Genomic DNA, 17,464 nt, shown 5'->3' with positions numbered 1-17,464 from the left:
AAATGGTGTTCATAGTGTGGAAGATGTCATTCAACTGCTTCACCTTGTTCGTGTGCTCGGCGTTATTGCTCTGCAGTGTGATCGACTTGCTCCAGCATCTGCTACCGGACCCGGACAGTCGTAGCCGCCTGGTGGACGCCGGTGGTGCCACGACGTCCGCTGGTACCGCCGGTAGAACGTCGTTGGTCTTCTCCGGTGGCTTTGGTAACCTACGACGCAGCCAGCCGTGCCTCAACGCTTTGCTCGGCGTCAACCTCTGTTCCGGGTCCCATTCCAGGCAACGATTTATGAAGTCCAGGAAATACGGGTCGTCGCAGTTCTTCAATACCCGCCTGAGATCCTTGGAGCCCGGCGGTCCACGGCGCTTACCTTTTCTGGAGTAACCGCCGCTCAGTATGATCGAGTTGTTCGGCATGGTTATGGTCGTACAGTACCGCGGGTAACCCTTCGAGCTGATGAACTGCCTGGACCGTTTCGCCGATTCCAGTAACCGTAGCGGCGGCATGCCCAACAGCTCGATAATGCAGGCCAGCTGATCGGCCTCGTCCTCGCCCGGCAACAGAGGGAAACCCGTCACCAGCTCCACGATGATGCACCCTAGGCTCCACATGTCGATCGGCATACCGTACTTCGCCCCGAGGATCACCTCCGGCGCGCGGTAGAACCGACTCTGTATGTAGGTGTAGACGCGTTGATTCTCGTAGCAGCTCGAACCGAAGTCGATCACCTGAAACAGAACGCGGCGAGTGTTATCATCTGGTGTCTCCAGGTAACCGCGCCGACGTCCTCGACGATCATTCATCGGTCGAAATCGACCAACGCGTTTATCGACGTTCTCTCCGCGAGGTAAGGGTTACTTCTCGATTTGGATCAAGTCGATGGAATTCGAGTGTTTCTTTTTACCGAGGGGAAACTTTCCAATTGGAAAAGTTACGTTTACAGTCATTATACTTGTAAACGTTGTACCTAAGTCGTCATTCTTGTAAGCGTCATATTTATAGTCGTTATACGTGTAATCGTTGTGCCTAAGTCGTCATTCTTGTAAGCGTTATATTTATAGTGGTTGTACTTATACCCGTTATACTTAAGTCGTCATTCTTGTAAGCGTTATACTTACAATCGTACTTATAGTCGTTGTACCTGTAATCGTTGTACTTGAGTCGTCATTCTTGTAAGCGTCATACTTATAGTCGTACTTGTAGTCGTTATACTTGGAATCGGGATGTTTATAATCGTTATACCTATAGGCGTAATATTTGTAGTCCTCGTACTTGTAGTCGTCGTACTCATAATTGTCATATTTATAGTCGTCGTATCTTCTTGATGTACGAGAGGAACTTTGTCGCTCGTTAACGGAAAATTTGTCCACGAGGACCAACTAACGGAAGTTTGTTCTCCGTACGAAATTCCTCGCGGAAAGAATTTCAGTGTACGGCTACTCCGTTTACGAAATCGTAGCGACAGATACTCGATAGTTTTCTTTTTTTTTTATATATATTTACCATTAAAGTATCACCGTCCTTGTACGCAGCTATAGGTTTCTCACGCGTACAACAACAAGTATCGTATTCGTGTTTTTGAAACTTTCCTATTCTATATACCCCTTATCTACGAGAGGAACGCGATGCTTTCGTTGCTAACAGAGAATTTCGATGGTACACGAAACTTTTCGTGCGGAAAAGAATGCCGGAGTACAGTTAGGTGTTATCGTGCGAAAAACAAATTCGAATCGCTCGGATGCAACGAACTTTTCAATCATCGTTTGCACAACGTTGATTTTACCTCGTTCTCTGTTAATACTCATTCCACGAAGGTATTAATCGACCTGTTGCGATATCAATATCCACGGTTACTTACGGATACAACGGTACTGGATTCGGATTAACGGAAACGGTCCGATAAGACCGAAAGGGAACCGTTTCTCGCGACGAGATAAGCCGAAATCACGGAAAGATCGCGTTATCGTTTACGCTACTTCCGAAGACTCGAAATCTACTTCAACGAGACTAATCCGGTCGAGTTTATATTTATCGTCGTCGCGCTGGTTCTCAGGCTCGACGAAACTCATCGATGGTTCTTCGATAATTCTTTTCGATCGTGACAGATTTTCATACGCACATCGTCGATTACGAGAGTCTATATACGCGCAATAAATATTGGGTCGCGGAACAAATTATCCCAGCGTCAATATTTGCGAAACGCAAGTGAAGATAATGAATTGCAAAGAAACGCGTCGGTCGAGACGTGTACCGAGTACACGCGAACTTTCGATCTCGATAAAAAAATGTTCACTCTATTATACTTTCGAGTTATTCTCTCCGATGAAAGATCGTGTCTCGTTTTCGATTACGTTCCCCTCGCTCGGTGAGACGAAGAGGGAGGAGAACAGGGCGCTTGCACCGATAGAATAGTATACTATTTACCCCAAATGGATATACGAAATCTCGGATATACTAACGTCGATCGTGTCTCCTTTTCGATTACTGCCTCCCCACTCTGTAATCTGTTCCAACAATTCCAAGCAGATTGAGGAAAGAAAGAAGAGTGTTCACACCGATGGAGTAGTATACTATTTGCTCCAGATGTACACACGAAATCTCGGATATACAACCGTCCGTGGTGCACCCACGAAAAACGTGCCTACGTGGTCCGCATGCGACCAGAAACGTTCGTGTATCGTTCACGTCGCATTTGGCAATATAGACGCGATAAAATAATACACCCCCGTGCGAAGGGTTCAACCCCTCCCTCCCTCCTACCCCCTACGGCGGAGACTTTATTTTCCACGATCGCAGGGCAAAAATATATAGCGCGGTGTATACGTGTACGCTGACCCGATGTTTTCCCTCGCGTCGCAAATTATTAACACGTTAACGCGAACGAGCGTAAAGCGGAGAATCGACTAAGCAGCGGATAATTTTGTGCGATCCTATCCGTTTTCTACCGGCCTACTTTAATATTTCGGGCTGCATCGAGATGCTCACGTGCGGCCAACAGAAACGCCACGTTGGAATTTATCCAGGATTATAGTGGTTCGCCCAGTTATTGGCCAACGAGCGTCTATGCAAATTTCAATAAGCTATAATATTATCGCTCGATGTCTAAACTGTGACCCTCGAGCGAGGGTCCGCCCGCTGCCCTAAAAGTACCGTTTCGTCTTGCAACGAGGGGGGGTGGGGAACCGAAAGAAAAAAATTTCGTTCACCGTTTCGGTGAAACGTTTCCCAGGATCGTATGTAATTCTTTTCAATCTGGTGGATATACACGGTGTTTTCAGAAACGAGGCTCACCGTTACTCTCACCGTTGAATAAACAATGCTTGGGCCAACGTGGCTACGTAAATCGAAATCCTTTTAGGGCCGCAGCGTCAAACGTTAAATTTCACTCGTAACACTTATCGTTCGATAATGCTCGAGAAAAATTGTTTGTTTCAACAAGTCCGCCACGATTAACCCATTAACGGAAACGGAACGAGAAGAGACAAGTTTCTTTCCAGGAAGTGCGCACAACGCTTCGAAAATACGAAACAAGTGAGAAAAAATATTCTTTCGACGATACCGGCGATCTTTTTCAAATAAACGTATCTTTTTCCTTCGTTTCCATGGAAGTAATTGTTTTCGTTGGAACGAATGCAACGATGACGTCAGGTGTGTCGGACATCGTTGATCGATGGTTGATGTTAGTTTTAAGGACTGACATTGTACCCTCGGTCGTATCGAAGGGTCGTCTGTTGCACGGTCAAAGGTTTGCCTGTTTTCATTTCCGTTTGTTCGGTTCCGAGCCGAGAATCGCGAAGGGTAGAATACTATCGTCGTTTGTATTAAATTGTATTACGTTTCTTTATATTTCTCTATTTCCAATTCATTGTATTACTGGATACGCGAGATCCTTATGCATTATAATAAACTTTATATTATATTCTGAATTTACAACAATTTTCAAGATCAGATCTTTTCCAAACGAACGTATTTTTTTCTTCATTTCCATGGAAATAATTGTTTCCGTGTTAATTCATACGTCTACTTACGTATATAACGACCGATGTTCGTCTCACGACCGAAAAACGAACCGTGAAATATTTTTGGCCCTCCTAGAGCAATTGTACGTTTACTATCCGTGATACGGTATCAATGTGTAAACTGATCCTCCGGTTAAAACGAGTTTGACGTGGTTGTATTCGGGCAATCAACGATTTTGTACTTTAATAATGTACCTAACCTATCTATCCGTGTCTACTCGTTGCTTATAGTGAGCAAACAGAGGATTATCGAAGCTTACACGGAATTATTTGATCGCTTTATTATTGGAACCTGTTATAAGCAGTGTTCCGTGTGTCATCCACTTTGGTACACACTCGATGTATCTTCGTATGGGTGAATTTCGTACCAAAGACGAGAGACTGAACATTCTCCAAAAAAAGATTGATAACTTTATCTTTCTATACAAAACCTACATACTCTCAAAGACAAAAAAGATCGATAACTTTATCTTTCCATACAAAATCTAAATACTCTCGAAAAAGAATGATAACTTTATCTTTCTATACAAAACTTAAATACTCTCAAAAACAAAAAAGATCGATAACTTTATCTTTCCATACAAGACCTAAATACTCTCAAAGAAAAAGATCGATGACTTTATTCTTCGATGCAAAACATAAACATTCTCGAAAGAAAAAGATTGGTAACTTTGTTTTTCGATACAGAACCTCGTCCAACGCAGGTTCGGTGTACATCGTACACCGAACACACAATGCGTAACCGAAGCACGGAACGACTTTCCTGATCAGGTTACCAGGGTGGAGGGGTAGTCATCGCGTCATCGTAAATAGAAAGCGACGCACAGCTGATCGATACGGAGGGGTGCCTCGACGGAAGTTTTCCGAAGGGTACATTTTTCGACGGATGTAGCCCCGGAGGGATGTCCCGGTTCTACAGACGCACGAATGTGGGTCTGCTGTCTCGTTGAGTGATCGTACGTCGCACTCGTGCGCGCCTTTTACCGTGAAATTGCTTCGCGAAACAATGTAAACAAGCGCGAACATCCGGCCGGTGTACAAGCCGGTTATATTCCTAATTTGTCGAAGCAACTCACCGACCAGGTTGCGAACTTCCGACAAATCGAGTCCGTCGTACGAGAAACGCCCTTTAGGGGGTTGGATCGAGTACAATGTACAGTGATGCTGGCTCAGGTTCGCGTAAATCGGAGTTTAACGTTGAAATTAACGCGAAACGGATTGCGATTTTGTGACAGAGGTTGTTTCGAGATCCTCGACAAGGAAAGAGAGTAAACGTAACGAAACTAAGCGAGGAAGAAATACTGTGACGAACGTTGATGGTCGATCTCGAGTATTTCGAAGCACGATAGAAAAATGTGCTGATTAGAAACATTAAAATTTTCCATTTTGTTACTTTATCTTTGTGATAATGTTACCAATGGATCGGTGAGGTTCTCCCGATTAAAACGAGTCCAAACACGACGCAAATCGGACGAACTTTATTCGTAATGAATTTAAATATTGTAGGTAGTGTAAATAATAGGGTAACGGTAAACTTTCTCCAATTTGTGCCGTGTTTGGACTCATTTTGATCGGGAGAACTTCAACGATACGTTGGTATGGTTATTGTGAAGGTAAAATGAGAAATATGGAAATTTAAATTTTTGTAATTGGACGATTCATCGTAACGCGTGCTGTGTTTCTGTCGAGCGCTAATGCTCGATCATCGCTGTTTGGCAGACTATTAATTTCTCGTTTACTCTTGCTGTATCTATTCGCAGTCTTTGTTCGTAAGATCGGATTACGCTCAACTTGAGACACCGAGTGGTGGGGGAGTGGGTCATTGAAATTTAGGCGAGACAACTCTATTGAAATTTAAGCGAGCATTAATGTACATTCCCACTCAAGAGTCGCGAGACACTTATCCGAGTTACATTTTTTTTTATACCACACGCAGTCGATAGTGCAAAATATATAATAGAAGGTTGTTTTCTGTTGTGAATTTCTCAACGACTTTCATTATTTTTGCAAGTGTTTATGATATTTTAACAGGTGCTCTGTGATTTTCGAGCGGGAGTGTACACTGCTCCACATAATACGAAACGTTCGACGCAAAATAACATGGTAAATCAATTTTATAAATCTACAATCTCGATAAAGTTTCATCTCGCGTTGTATGGGGAAAATATAGCTGCTTAAATCGACCGCTTTTCAAATTGTAATCGTTTCCGCGATACTCTTGATTTTTTAAATAATCTCTTCACCTCGTTTATACGTTCCGCTGTTGTGACTCTACGAAACTTGTCTTATTGGCTTGTTTTAACTTAGCATCTCTCTTATCATCCGATTCTGTTTCTCGAAATACTCGCAAGGTGTTCGACTTCATCGTATACTTCTAATTTACTCAATTAACTTCGACTTTCGAAACACTCGCAAGATGTTCGACTTTGTCGCCCTGTTCTCCAACTTTACCCGAAAATCTCGACTTTCGAAACATTCGCAAGATATTCTACTTCATCATCGTGTTCTCCAAATTTACTCCAAAACCTCGACTTTCGAAACACTCGCAAGATATTCGACTTTCGTACCCTCGAAGATATTCGACTTCACCGTATTCTCCAAATTTACCCGAAAATCTCGACTTCAAAACACTCGCAATATATTCGACTTCGTCTTCGTGTTCTCCAAATTTACTGGAAAACCTCGACTATCGAAACCCTCGCAAGACGTACGCTCGAGCCCGTCGGTGGTTCACCTACGAGCAACACGTTCGATCCGGTGGCTAACGCCCTTTCCGTTCCCGTAAAGCCGCGAGAAGAAGCAAGTTTGCGAAATCAACCGTTTCTCCCCTCACCGGGGCGTTGAAAATCAATTTGCATCCATTAATACATTTTTACCGGGGATGTAACCGCAGTGACCGCGGTGATATTGCGAAACGACCGCGAATCGCGGACGGGAGAGGGAGGATGCCCCCCCTTCTTTTTTCTTTCTTTTTTTTTTTCATTAATTACGGTATCCGCGAAATCGTTGCCTCCTCGGTTCGTCTCGCGTTCGGCACGGATATTACCGCGTTTATTCCCCAGCGGTCTGGTAATTACGACGAGTCGGTCGCGAATAATTACCAAAGCACGCGAGGAGGTACGCCGAGTTGCGTTTGGTTTCGCGAAAGGGGTCAGGAACCACCTCCTGAGACTCCGAGGCTTGTTTTATCGTGCCCGGTGAAACGAGATGGAGGAGGCGGTGGTGCCGGAGAAGGATGAGGCGGAGGAGGAAGGGAGCAAAATGTTTATTCGCGGTTTCCCTTTCATTCCGTTGCGGGAACAGCGATAAAAAGAAGCTCGTCCCCCTAATTGGAACGGCTGTTTAGCTAGCGAGGTAACAGGTGGTGCCGGTGGCCGCGCAACGCGTTCGCGCAAACCTGCCGGATACGGACCCCGAGAAAATCGTTCGAGGCCTTCACCTGGAGCTGTTGTTGTTGTTGTTGTTTCCTCGACAATGGCCGCGACACGATCGGAACAGCGAATCACCGGTCGACCGGGTAAAAATTATTTCCAATACCGTTGGAGGAGTACCTACAACTTATCGATCGAACCATCGGGAATTGTTTGCAATAATTCGTTCCAGAAGGAGAGAGAGAGAGACCGAAGACTGAGCTACGGAGGGAGAAAAGTACACTCGTATCCGGTTCTCAGCGTTCCGGTGGTTTGTTCGAACTACCGTAACGCGAATCCTTTCCACGTAACACGGGCGCGGAAAGAAAAAAGAAGAAGAAAAAAAAAAATAGAAAAAGAAAGGAAAGAATCGACCGACAAAACTCGGCGCCGATTTAATTCGAAGGACGTGGTTAGTCGTTTTGCAAATGAAAACGGTTCTACAACAGGCGACTCTAATTCGACGATTACCAGAGCGTTCCGAGCACGTCACGATGTGTGTAGATTCGCCCGGGGGGAAACAATACAGCGAATATCGCGGTCGAAGCAACGCGATTACGAACTCCGCGTCCCGATTACGCGAATGCGTGCAACAATTTCGAGACGTGTTCCTCGCGCGATCTTTTCCCCTATCGGGACGATAATACACCGATTCGTGAATTTTAAATTACGCTGAAACGTTACTAATCGGTGTTGAAACGAATGCAACGACGATGTTCGTGTGCATTATAATAAACTTTATATCATAAGTTGTACTACTCTACATTTCTTTGTACAATTTCGACTTTACGTTCTTGTATTTGCAATTCCCTACACTACTGAACACGTGAGATCCCTGTGTATTATAATAAACTTTATATTATAAGTTGTACTACTCTACGTTTCTTTGTACACTTTCAACTTTACGTTCTTGTATTTGCAATTCGTTACACTACTGGGTGATCCCTGTGTATTATAATAAACTTTATATTACAAGTTCTACTACTCTACGTTTCTTTATATACTCTCGACTTTACGTTCTCGCATTTGCAATTCGTTACGCTACCGGATACGTGAGATCCCTGTCTATCGTGACAAACGGCACATTACAATTCGAATTTCCAACAATCGAAGATTCCGCGTTCGTCGCGACGACCGAAAACCACGCATGCGTCCTCGACGAGCTAATTAACGAAACGACGCTCGTGGGTGGAACCGTATTCGCTCTGAATCGTCGTCGAGCGTGTCCAAATTTCGGAGCGTGTGAATAGAGGTAGCCTCGAAAGGCCAGACAGTGCGAGGACCTTTTCAGACGGGGATGTTCGGTAGACCGGTTTCCGGGAGGCATTCGTTCGTCGTTTCTCAACCTCTGCGACGCCAAACTGAAAACAAAAGGTTGGAAAATGTGTCCTGGACATGCGCTGGCCACTTAGGCGAACGTCTCGAGTGAAAAGGACTCGAGTGTCAACGAAACGACCCGATACGTCCACGTTGGAAAGCAACGGAGAAAGAACGACGAAAACTTCGCGAATAAACGAGAGTCGAAGTTGTTTGGAGAAAAAATTGCGCGAAGCGGAGCGTATTCGCGCGAAAAATGGAAAACCAACGTTTGGTACGGTTTCGGCTAGCAAGTCTTTCACGATGACCAGTGCCGTTTCTACAGACCGAGGAACCCGAGAAAATTAAAGATCGTTGTTATTTATTGTTCGTACTGTAACGTAATTGAAAAGTTTAGAATCTTATATTTTGCAGGAAATATTGCTCTGTATCTGAAAGATAGTTTTACTTTGTAGATAAGAAAAGATTGTTTCTATTTTAACCATTTGGACTCGAGAGTAGACCCTCGGTCGTCATCTAACTCTGTACCTTTTCTAATCGGAGAAAACTTCGCGGCTTGGAATTCAAACTGAAATTTAGATATTACACTTTCGTAAGATATGAACATATGTATGCAAACGTATCGAAACAAAAATGTTTCGTTTAAGATTAATTTTACAATTTAAAGGATTTTATCAAGGCACCAGTTTCTGTAAACAAAGAAACTTCGAGTGTAAAGGGTTAACAGAATGGTCGAGTAATAAGGGTTTCTCGAGATGGGCAAGACTTTTCAGATTGCCCAAGGTTTCCTTTTCGTACCGAGAACAAAAGGAGAATCGAATAAAAAATCAATAAAATTTTTCTCTAATATTACGTATACAAAGAGTTTGCACTCGTACTTCAATCCATTTACACGTGATAAATATATCGCGTTGGCAATTATTTTTTACAAAGGATGGAAGTAACAATGAGTACAGGATCCGGGAGCAAGTGGCCCGTTTACAGGTACCGAGAAAATGGACGTAGAGAATGTTTAAAAGGACTTGAACCGAAGCACCGGTACGCCTTTGACATATCCGCGAGCAACGTGTAGGCAACGCGCGACCGTGTGTCGCCCGGGAAATTGATTTTCCTTATCGATCGAATCGGAGACCTCCGATGAACCTTGACCTTTGTCGAAATTCTATTTTCTTACGACATCGAGAACGGACTTACATCGTTGCTCGGGTCACTCGTACAGTCTATACACTCGTCCCGTGTACAAGAAGCTTTCCGTGCTCCGAGTCGCGATTGAAAATAAGTAGTATACAACCTCGAGGTGTTCACGGTTCGTTAATGTAGTTTTCGTTCTCTCTACGGTGAGATTATTCGAAATTGTCAGTGCTCGACCGATACGCCACGTGTAATATAATCGTCCGGAAAAACCGGACGGATCGAAGTTCATCGATCGAACATTGTAAAAACATGGAATCTCGACAAAGGTCGGAGTTCACCGGTGGCCTCCGATTCGACGATTACTAGGGCATTCTAGACGCGTCAAAGCGACCAGATATCGGCAAACGGAAACAGAAACCAATACACCGCCGAGCGTTACTACATTTGAAGCGCGTGATTACCTATGCAGTTAACGAGACTACTCGATTTACCTCGGTATCGGTAACAGAAGAGGTATCCTTTAAACGAACACACGGTTACCCTGTGTTTCGTGCAAGATCGAATGAACGTGACTGGCGTGTCGGTGGAACGACTGTATCGCAACCAGAGACGTAAACGGGAACGCTCTTCATTATCTTAACGGGAAGAATAGGCAAATTGAAAATTTCCACGAACAGGTGCACCGCACGTGTAATTAGTACGAATCGATTAAACGTGTACGAGGTAGCTCCATTTTTCATAGAATCGAATCCATGTACACCATTGGGAATTACTATATCCTACCTTGCGCGGATTAACCGTTACGGTTACTTAGCTGGGGAACCTACAGCGAACTTACATTACTGTAATATTCCATTGAAGGAGAATGGATTTTCCATTGGACGTTGTTCTACCGAAAATCTAAATAAATTATTTTTCATTCAGGAGAACCTACATTATTTGTTATTAGAAGTTACATTACTGTAATATTCTATTGAAGGAGAATGGATTTTCAATTGGACGTTGTTCTACCGAAAATCTAAATAAATTATATTTCATTCAGGAGAACCTAAATTACTTGTCATTAGAAGTTATATTATTATAATATTCCATTGAAGAAGAATAGATTTTCAATTGGACGTTGTTCTACAGAAAATCTAAATAAATTCAATTTCATTCAGGAGAACCTAAATGATTTGTCGTTAGAAGAATCTAAATTAATTCGTTACTCGGCACTTGAAGTAAAAATAGAAACAAGATATATATTTCTGTTACGTAAGGCTCTGACTTATGACCGATGCCGTCGACAAGACCGAGTTTTCACGATCGCGGGTTCGTGAGATACGATACAGATGACGTCTCGAATCCATGGGCTCTCGATATTGACTATTTCGGATCCACCGGGACCGGGTACGGACGACTACGAATTTATGGGGCTGGGTACGTACGACTTCGAAACGACGAGACTGGAGATACGACTTCGAGAGTGAAGTACAAACGAACTTAAATTTATGGGGCTGGGTACTTCGAGCCTGGAACTAGGTACAGACGACCTTTAGACCGAACAGAAACTACCTCGAGTCCACAGAAGTGCGTACACAGGTGACGCCGAATCCCTCGTGGATGACCCTAAAAGCGCGAGCCTCCAATTGGGAGTCCTACGAGCGCACAGGGCCCACGAGTCCCCACACTTGCGGGGACCCCTTGGGGTCCAGGTTATTGTGAACCAGTTGTCTCACGGGTTCAGAGTCGGCCATACCGAGTTCCAGCGATTCTCCATCGATTGTATCGTGGTCCCGCGTATTCAGGGTTCTTTGTATCAGATGGGCCCACAGTGTACACGCATTGAGTCCCACGAGAACGCGATGTACCTTTATTCGCTCGACGAATGTGTCTCCGAGCTACTTAACTCTTCTAAACACAGTTGCCAACCATGTGAAACGATACAAAATAACACGAACCAAAGAACAGATTAATTCAATACTTTAATTACGAAACGATACATTAACAGTTTCACCGTGCAACTCGTACTCGGAATTATTTTAATTTTTCATAGTCCGTTGGAAAAATATCCGACAATATATCAGAGTATCAAAAAGTTGATACATTTTTGAACGCTCCAAAGACCATACGAGCGTGCAATATTCTAAACGAGAATCTACGCGATGAGAGATGATCGATGATCGGACGAGTGCTCGCGTGAACGGGCCCGAGAGAAGTAACGTATGGACTCGAGCGGTCCCATTATACGCGCGTTTGCAAATTCTGCACCGTGTGTTCCTTCGTTTCAGGGTTTCGTGGTAAATTCATCCGCGTGTTGGTCGCCGCACGACGTGAATATTTTCGCACACAGCCGAGCGATTCACTTCATTGTTGAATCGTTGTCCCCGGGGGACCGTAACCACAGGGAAGTCTGAGTCACCGGCGGCGACTGCGGGGAAAGCCGAAGTGGCCATCTCGTTACGTTTCTAGCCGCTGCTTTTGAGTTATCGATCGATAAGCTGTCCCTGCCCCGTCTGGAAACAGTTCGCGATAAGAATCTCGCATTTTCACGTTTCTCGCTACCAATGTCGCTAATAAACGCAACACACACGGACGGTTACACGGAATCGCTGCCGATGTTCGTGCTGCTTCGTCGGACTCGACGCGTTACGCGTACGAGTTGATTCGCTGTGTCAAAGTGACGGATAAAATTGTCACAGTCGGTGTAAGCTACCGCTTTTAGCGCAAACGTGGCACTTACGTCTTCTGGAAAATATTAGGTCGAGGTACACGTTGGGTCAACACCCTGAACACTTTTCGATTGGAACAGGGATACGGGTTCTGAGATCTTTAGTTGCCACGAGCTCTTGGTGTTCCTTCTGTATTTTAGAAGTAGATTTTTCTTGGTGGAAATTCAAGTTAGGAATTATATGAAACGTACCGTGAGATATTGTTCTTTGAAAAATATAGATTGTTTAAAGCATACTGTACACTATTGTGGTTAAATTTTGAACACTTTTCCATTGTACTAGAATAGGGATACGGGCTCTGAAATCTCTAGTTGCCTCGAGGTCTGTAGTTAGTGTTCGTTCTGTATTTTAGAAGTGAAATATAGTTCTTTGAAAAATACAGATTGAGTAATGAAATCTCTGATTACTTCGAACCTTATCGAAACGTATCGTGGAGTATAGTTTTCTGAAAAGTATAGGTTTTCAAAGTACGTTAAAGCACTTTAACGAACCTGGCTATCGAAAGTAATGGTCAACACCTGAAAACATTCGAATTACATTTATAATAGGAAGAATAGCTTCCACTGTCTCCAGGACCTGCACTGTAGTTGTGTACGGGTATAATTGAAACATTGAAATCCTTCGAAAATTCCAATCTAAAGTATTGCGTAACATACGTGACGTCCGATGATACGTTCCCAACGACACAATACATTCCAATTTGGCAATATCCACGGTTAAGCAGAAGGTATCGAATTACTACAAACGTCGTGTAATACAATTATCAGAGCACGTGAACCAACTAAGCCTCGGAATCGCCCGATGAAACACAGCCTTTGTAATTTCACACACCACGGTGTAACGTTATCGAATTTACATATAATTCCCTGCAAAGAATTGATTGCAAAAGATCGATCAAAAAAGAAAAAAAAAATCGTTTGAAATCGTTATAGAATACCGGGACAGACATTAGAGCATTACGAAGCGGAACCCATGTTTATTCGTAACCCCTGGGAGTGGTTTTATGGCGTGTCTCTCGGTATCGCCCACCGGGTATGCAGAATCGAAAACAATGACTTTTACACCAACCACGGCACGCTGTTATAAAAGTCGTAAAATATAATTACCGCATAAAACACACCTTTCCACTCGGTGAACCTACGAGAAAATTACCTTGACCCTATAATCATTCACCGTGAGTCGGACACGCGTTAAGGATATCGCCACGTTGGAACGACGTTTCGTATTTAACGTCGGTTACGTCTTCTCGAGTCCGTACGGTTGAACGAGATCGCGTCTCGTAATTAATTTCCATGTAATTCGAGTAACGACTGCTTTCATCGGCTTTGTTGTAAAATCGTGCTACGTGCCGGCCAGGTTGGGAACAACGGCGAGTTATTGTCAAGGTCGACCCATTACATCTGACCGGAAATACTTCAGCTGCCTCGTCCCTATAGTTCGCCGTGGTTTCATCTTCGGGAAACAATCGGTCGCGCATATACGGTGCATCGAGTCAAGCATCGGGACATACCGTAGAATGTTAATCTCCCTCTTCATTATATTCATATTAGAAGCTCGAGAGAGAGAGAGAGAGAGAGAGAGTCGAAACTCGATTCGATCGCGCGGAGACTACGGGTAAACACGGCGGCGGTAGCGAGTAAATAAAATAATCGCGTAGAAGGAATCGTAAACACGAAACGTTAATTTCTCGGTGGTCGAAACGTTCGTCGAGTTTCGGAAAAAGACACCTCTCGCAGGAAACTTTCAAATGATAATTAGAATTCCATCCTACCCCTTCGTAAACGTTCAACGGAAACGAAAACCTTTAACGAGGGAAAATATTACTTTAATGGAGGTGAATATCAAAACGAGAGCACCAATTACTATACCATCCCGTTTCCACGATGAGTGCTATTATATTTAATTTATATTAAATATACTCGTCTATCGGACGTTCCGAAGTTGGTTAATTATACGTTCGTATAGCGTTTTGAACCAAGTATCGTCATCGATCCGCGTGTAATCGTAGGTATGGCTCTGTTCCTTGAACTTTTTTCGCTGGACGATATCGGAGAAAAATGTTTAGCAAGGTGTCGAGGACCTTGCTTCGTGGATATATCGCTATTTTTCGTAGCGTTGAAATAACTACGAAACACGATGCTCGATCGGGCTTGATGGTTTCTTGGAAATAAACTGTTCGCGTTGTATTTAATACAGTAACCCTAATGGACGATACAACCACTCGTGGTACACCGTCGATGATTATTATTTAAACGGCCTGTAGAAAATCGAAGGATGAAACTTGTAGATAATCATAAATATTTAATACAGTGACCCTTGTAAACGATAGAGCCGTTCATGGTAACACCGATGAATATTATTTAAACGCCCTGTAGAAAATCGAAGAGTGAAATTTGTTGATAATCAAAAATATTTAATACAATGACTTGTAAAAAAATCGTGAAGAAGCAAATACTAAATATATTGGGTTGCTCGGAAAGTAATTTCGTTTTCCAAAATGGAGAATGTATAATTTAATGAAACGTTTACACGCTCAAAAGAAATCGTGTTTCGCCAAAAAAAAAAAGAAAAAAAACGAAATGACTTACCGAACAACCTAATATCAATGTATCAAGTGTATCGATTATAAATTTTGCACGCGTATTTATACCTATATCAGTGTATAAACAGCGAGCGTATCGCGAGTCGTGATCGTACGATTTTATTATAAAACCCGGTAGCGGCGCGACGTGCTCGTCCCGTCGAATGATTTAAACAATTCGGTAACTTTTCGAGCGAATTTCACGACCTGACGGAAATTCGAATCGATAATTGAAAAACGTATCGCGCGACACTCGGTGCCAAGCATGGATATAATAACAATTAAAACCCCGTAGGATCGAGCGGGACGAGTGATACTCGTACGGGGCCGACAAACGCGAAAACACGGAAAGTAAACGCGGAAACGGCGGGACGTGTTCCTGTTTTCGAAATATTTCCAGCCGTAATGCGTTGTCGGTGCGGACCAATGAAACGAGAACTATGCGTATTTGCGTGAACATAAAATTGAAGTATCAATATTTAACGAGCCGTAACAGAGTTGTGCGCGCCGACGTGTGCTGTTGACGTCGATCGACCGGATATTGTAGGATACACAGATTGTTTCCGTTGTCGGTTTACACTATTTTTTCCCGAGGGGAATTTGTCCGATGTACGCGCTCTGTTTTCCACCCCTACCCGCGTTATAATCGATGCTTCGGTATGCACGTACGTAGGAACAATGATCAACTTGAAAACACGTTTAGAGAGCAGAAAAGGACGCCGGGATACCGTACGCGTTAGCAAGAGAGAGAGCGAAGAAGCGAATCGTGCAATTGAAAACCGTCTGCGTTGCAAGGTATAAACGTGACTCGGGTATCAATTATATTCGTGTCTCCTACAGTTAAGCGGTTAACGTTATTTACCGGCGTATCGGTTGTCCAATAATCAGGGTAATTAACGACCCTCTCGGTATTAGAACGCCGGCTGTAAATATTAAGTCGCGGAAATGGAACTACGTCGTAACGTGTAAATAACGTTGCGCATCGACGCGGTGACATTTATCGAACGCAATTTTACACTGGAAATAGAACGATTTTTGTACATCGAGCTACTCGACGGTCACCCGGGGAGCCGGTGGAATAATTACAATCTTTCACAATCGTTCGAAATTCGAGACAGCGTTCGTTCGAACAATCGGATTATTCAGACGATTATTCTTCAAGCTTTTGAGTAATTTAGGTGTTGTGAGTAGTTTTTAAACATTTTTTCAAATAATTTAGTATTTTAAGATTCGTGGATAGAACTTCGATTGTTCGAATTAATGGGGAGAATTTTTCCTTGAGAATTGATCGTTTTATTTTTTTTTGGAACGAATGCAACGATGATGTCAGACGTATATATAGTAATGTATTACTATATATTTCTTTACATTTTCTACTCTACATTCCTCTATTTACAATTCATTATACTACTGGATACGTGAGATATCCCAGTGCATCGTAACAAATTTTACATTAAAATCTAACTTTACGACAAATTTGATCAAGGTAACGTAAATATTAATAACAGAAACAAAGAATCCAATTTTACCTTCAAACCGAGCAGACCCCTCGGGTCTTGAATCTTGTTAAAGGGGACACAGAGTGGGCACACTCGGACGAGCTCCAGTGTACAGTGTTATAGAGGTAAATAAACTTCTCGAACGTCGAATGTAAGCGTACTTCTCGCGTGTTGGATGCGAATAACAAGTGTTTGGAACGGTGCAGTGGAGACAGAGCGGGCCGTTTGGGATTGAGATTCGCGTTCAAGCTCGGTGGGTGTCCGAAGGGACTCTGGAAGATTGTCGGGGCTTATAAGTTGGTTAGTCAGTCAGAGGGTCGAAGTGAAGTATAAAGAGCAAGAGGAAAGAGCCGACAGGGAGTCGGATATAAAAGTTGGCGAGTTTACGAGAGTTTGCAATGTGAGAATGTCCTTGGAAAATTAGACGAATGCACGTGTAAAAGACCCTCGTGCGGGGAAGGTGGCTACGAGTAAACCTGTTTCGACGATCTCGCGAACAAAAGAGTCGCTCGAGCGACGAATCGATGCGCTGGTTATCGAAACAATAACGAAAGAAACACTCTCGCGTGGCAGATAACAACGATAACGAAACGGAGTACGCGTTATCGACGCGTCGGTTGATAAAACGATTACGAAGCAGGGGAAAGCGAAATAATTCGAAACGGAAAACGCGTTACTCGACTTTCGATAACATCTGCCAGCGATACGGTTGATATTCATCGTTTCCGCGATTTTAGTAATCTTCGTTTGAAATTCCTCGATGTTCATTTCCCAACACGGTCGTTGAATTTTAA

At 43.4% G+C, this 17,464-nt stretch overlaps 1 protein-coding gene and 1 long non-coding RNA gene across 3 annotated transcripts in view; both read right to left on the bottom strand.

The window, feature by feature from the left end:
- Nucleotides 1-17,464, bottom strand: part of LOC143151104 (uncharacterized) — a 67,279-nt gene that overhangs the window by 20,879 nt on the left and 28,936 nt on the right. The window lies entirely within an intron of this gene.
- Nucleotides 1-17,464, bottom strand: part of LOC143150928 (dual specificity tyrosine-phosphorylation-regulated kinase 2) — a 43,941-nt gene that overhangs the window by 349 nt on the left and 26,128 nt on the right. For both annotated transcript variants that reach the window (XM_076319534.1, XM_076319535.1), the window contains exon 2: nucleotides 44-727. In XM_076319534.1, coding sequence (XP_076175649.1) covers nucleotides 44-727 — 684 coding nt within the window. The remainder of the gene's footprint in view (nucleotides 1-43; nucleotides 728-17,464) is intronic.

The sequence above is a fragment of the Ptiloglossa arizonensis genome, chromosome 9 (assembly GCF_051014685.1).
Source record: "Ptiloglossa arizonensis isolate GNS036 chromosome 9, iyPtiAriz1_principal, whole genome shotgun sequence".
Classification (NCBI taxonomy): Eukaryota; Metazoa; Arthropoda; class Insecta; order Hymenoptera; family Colletidae; genus Ptiloglossa; species Ptiloglossa arizonensis.
This window is presented reverse-complemented; position numbering and strand designations above follow the sequence as displayed.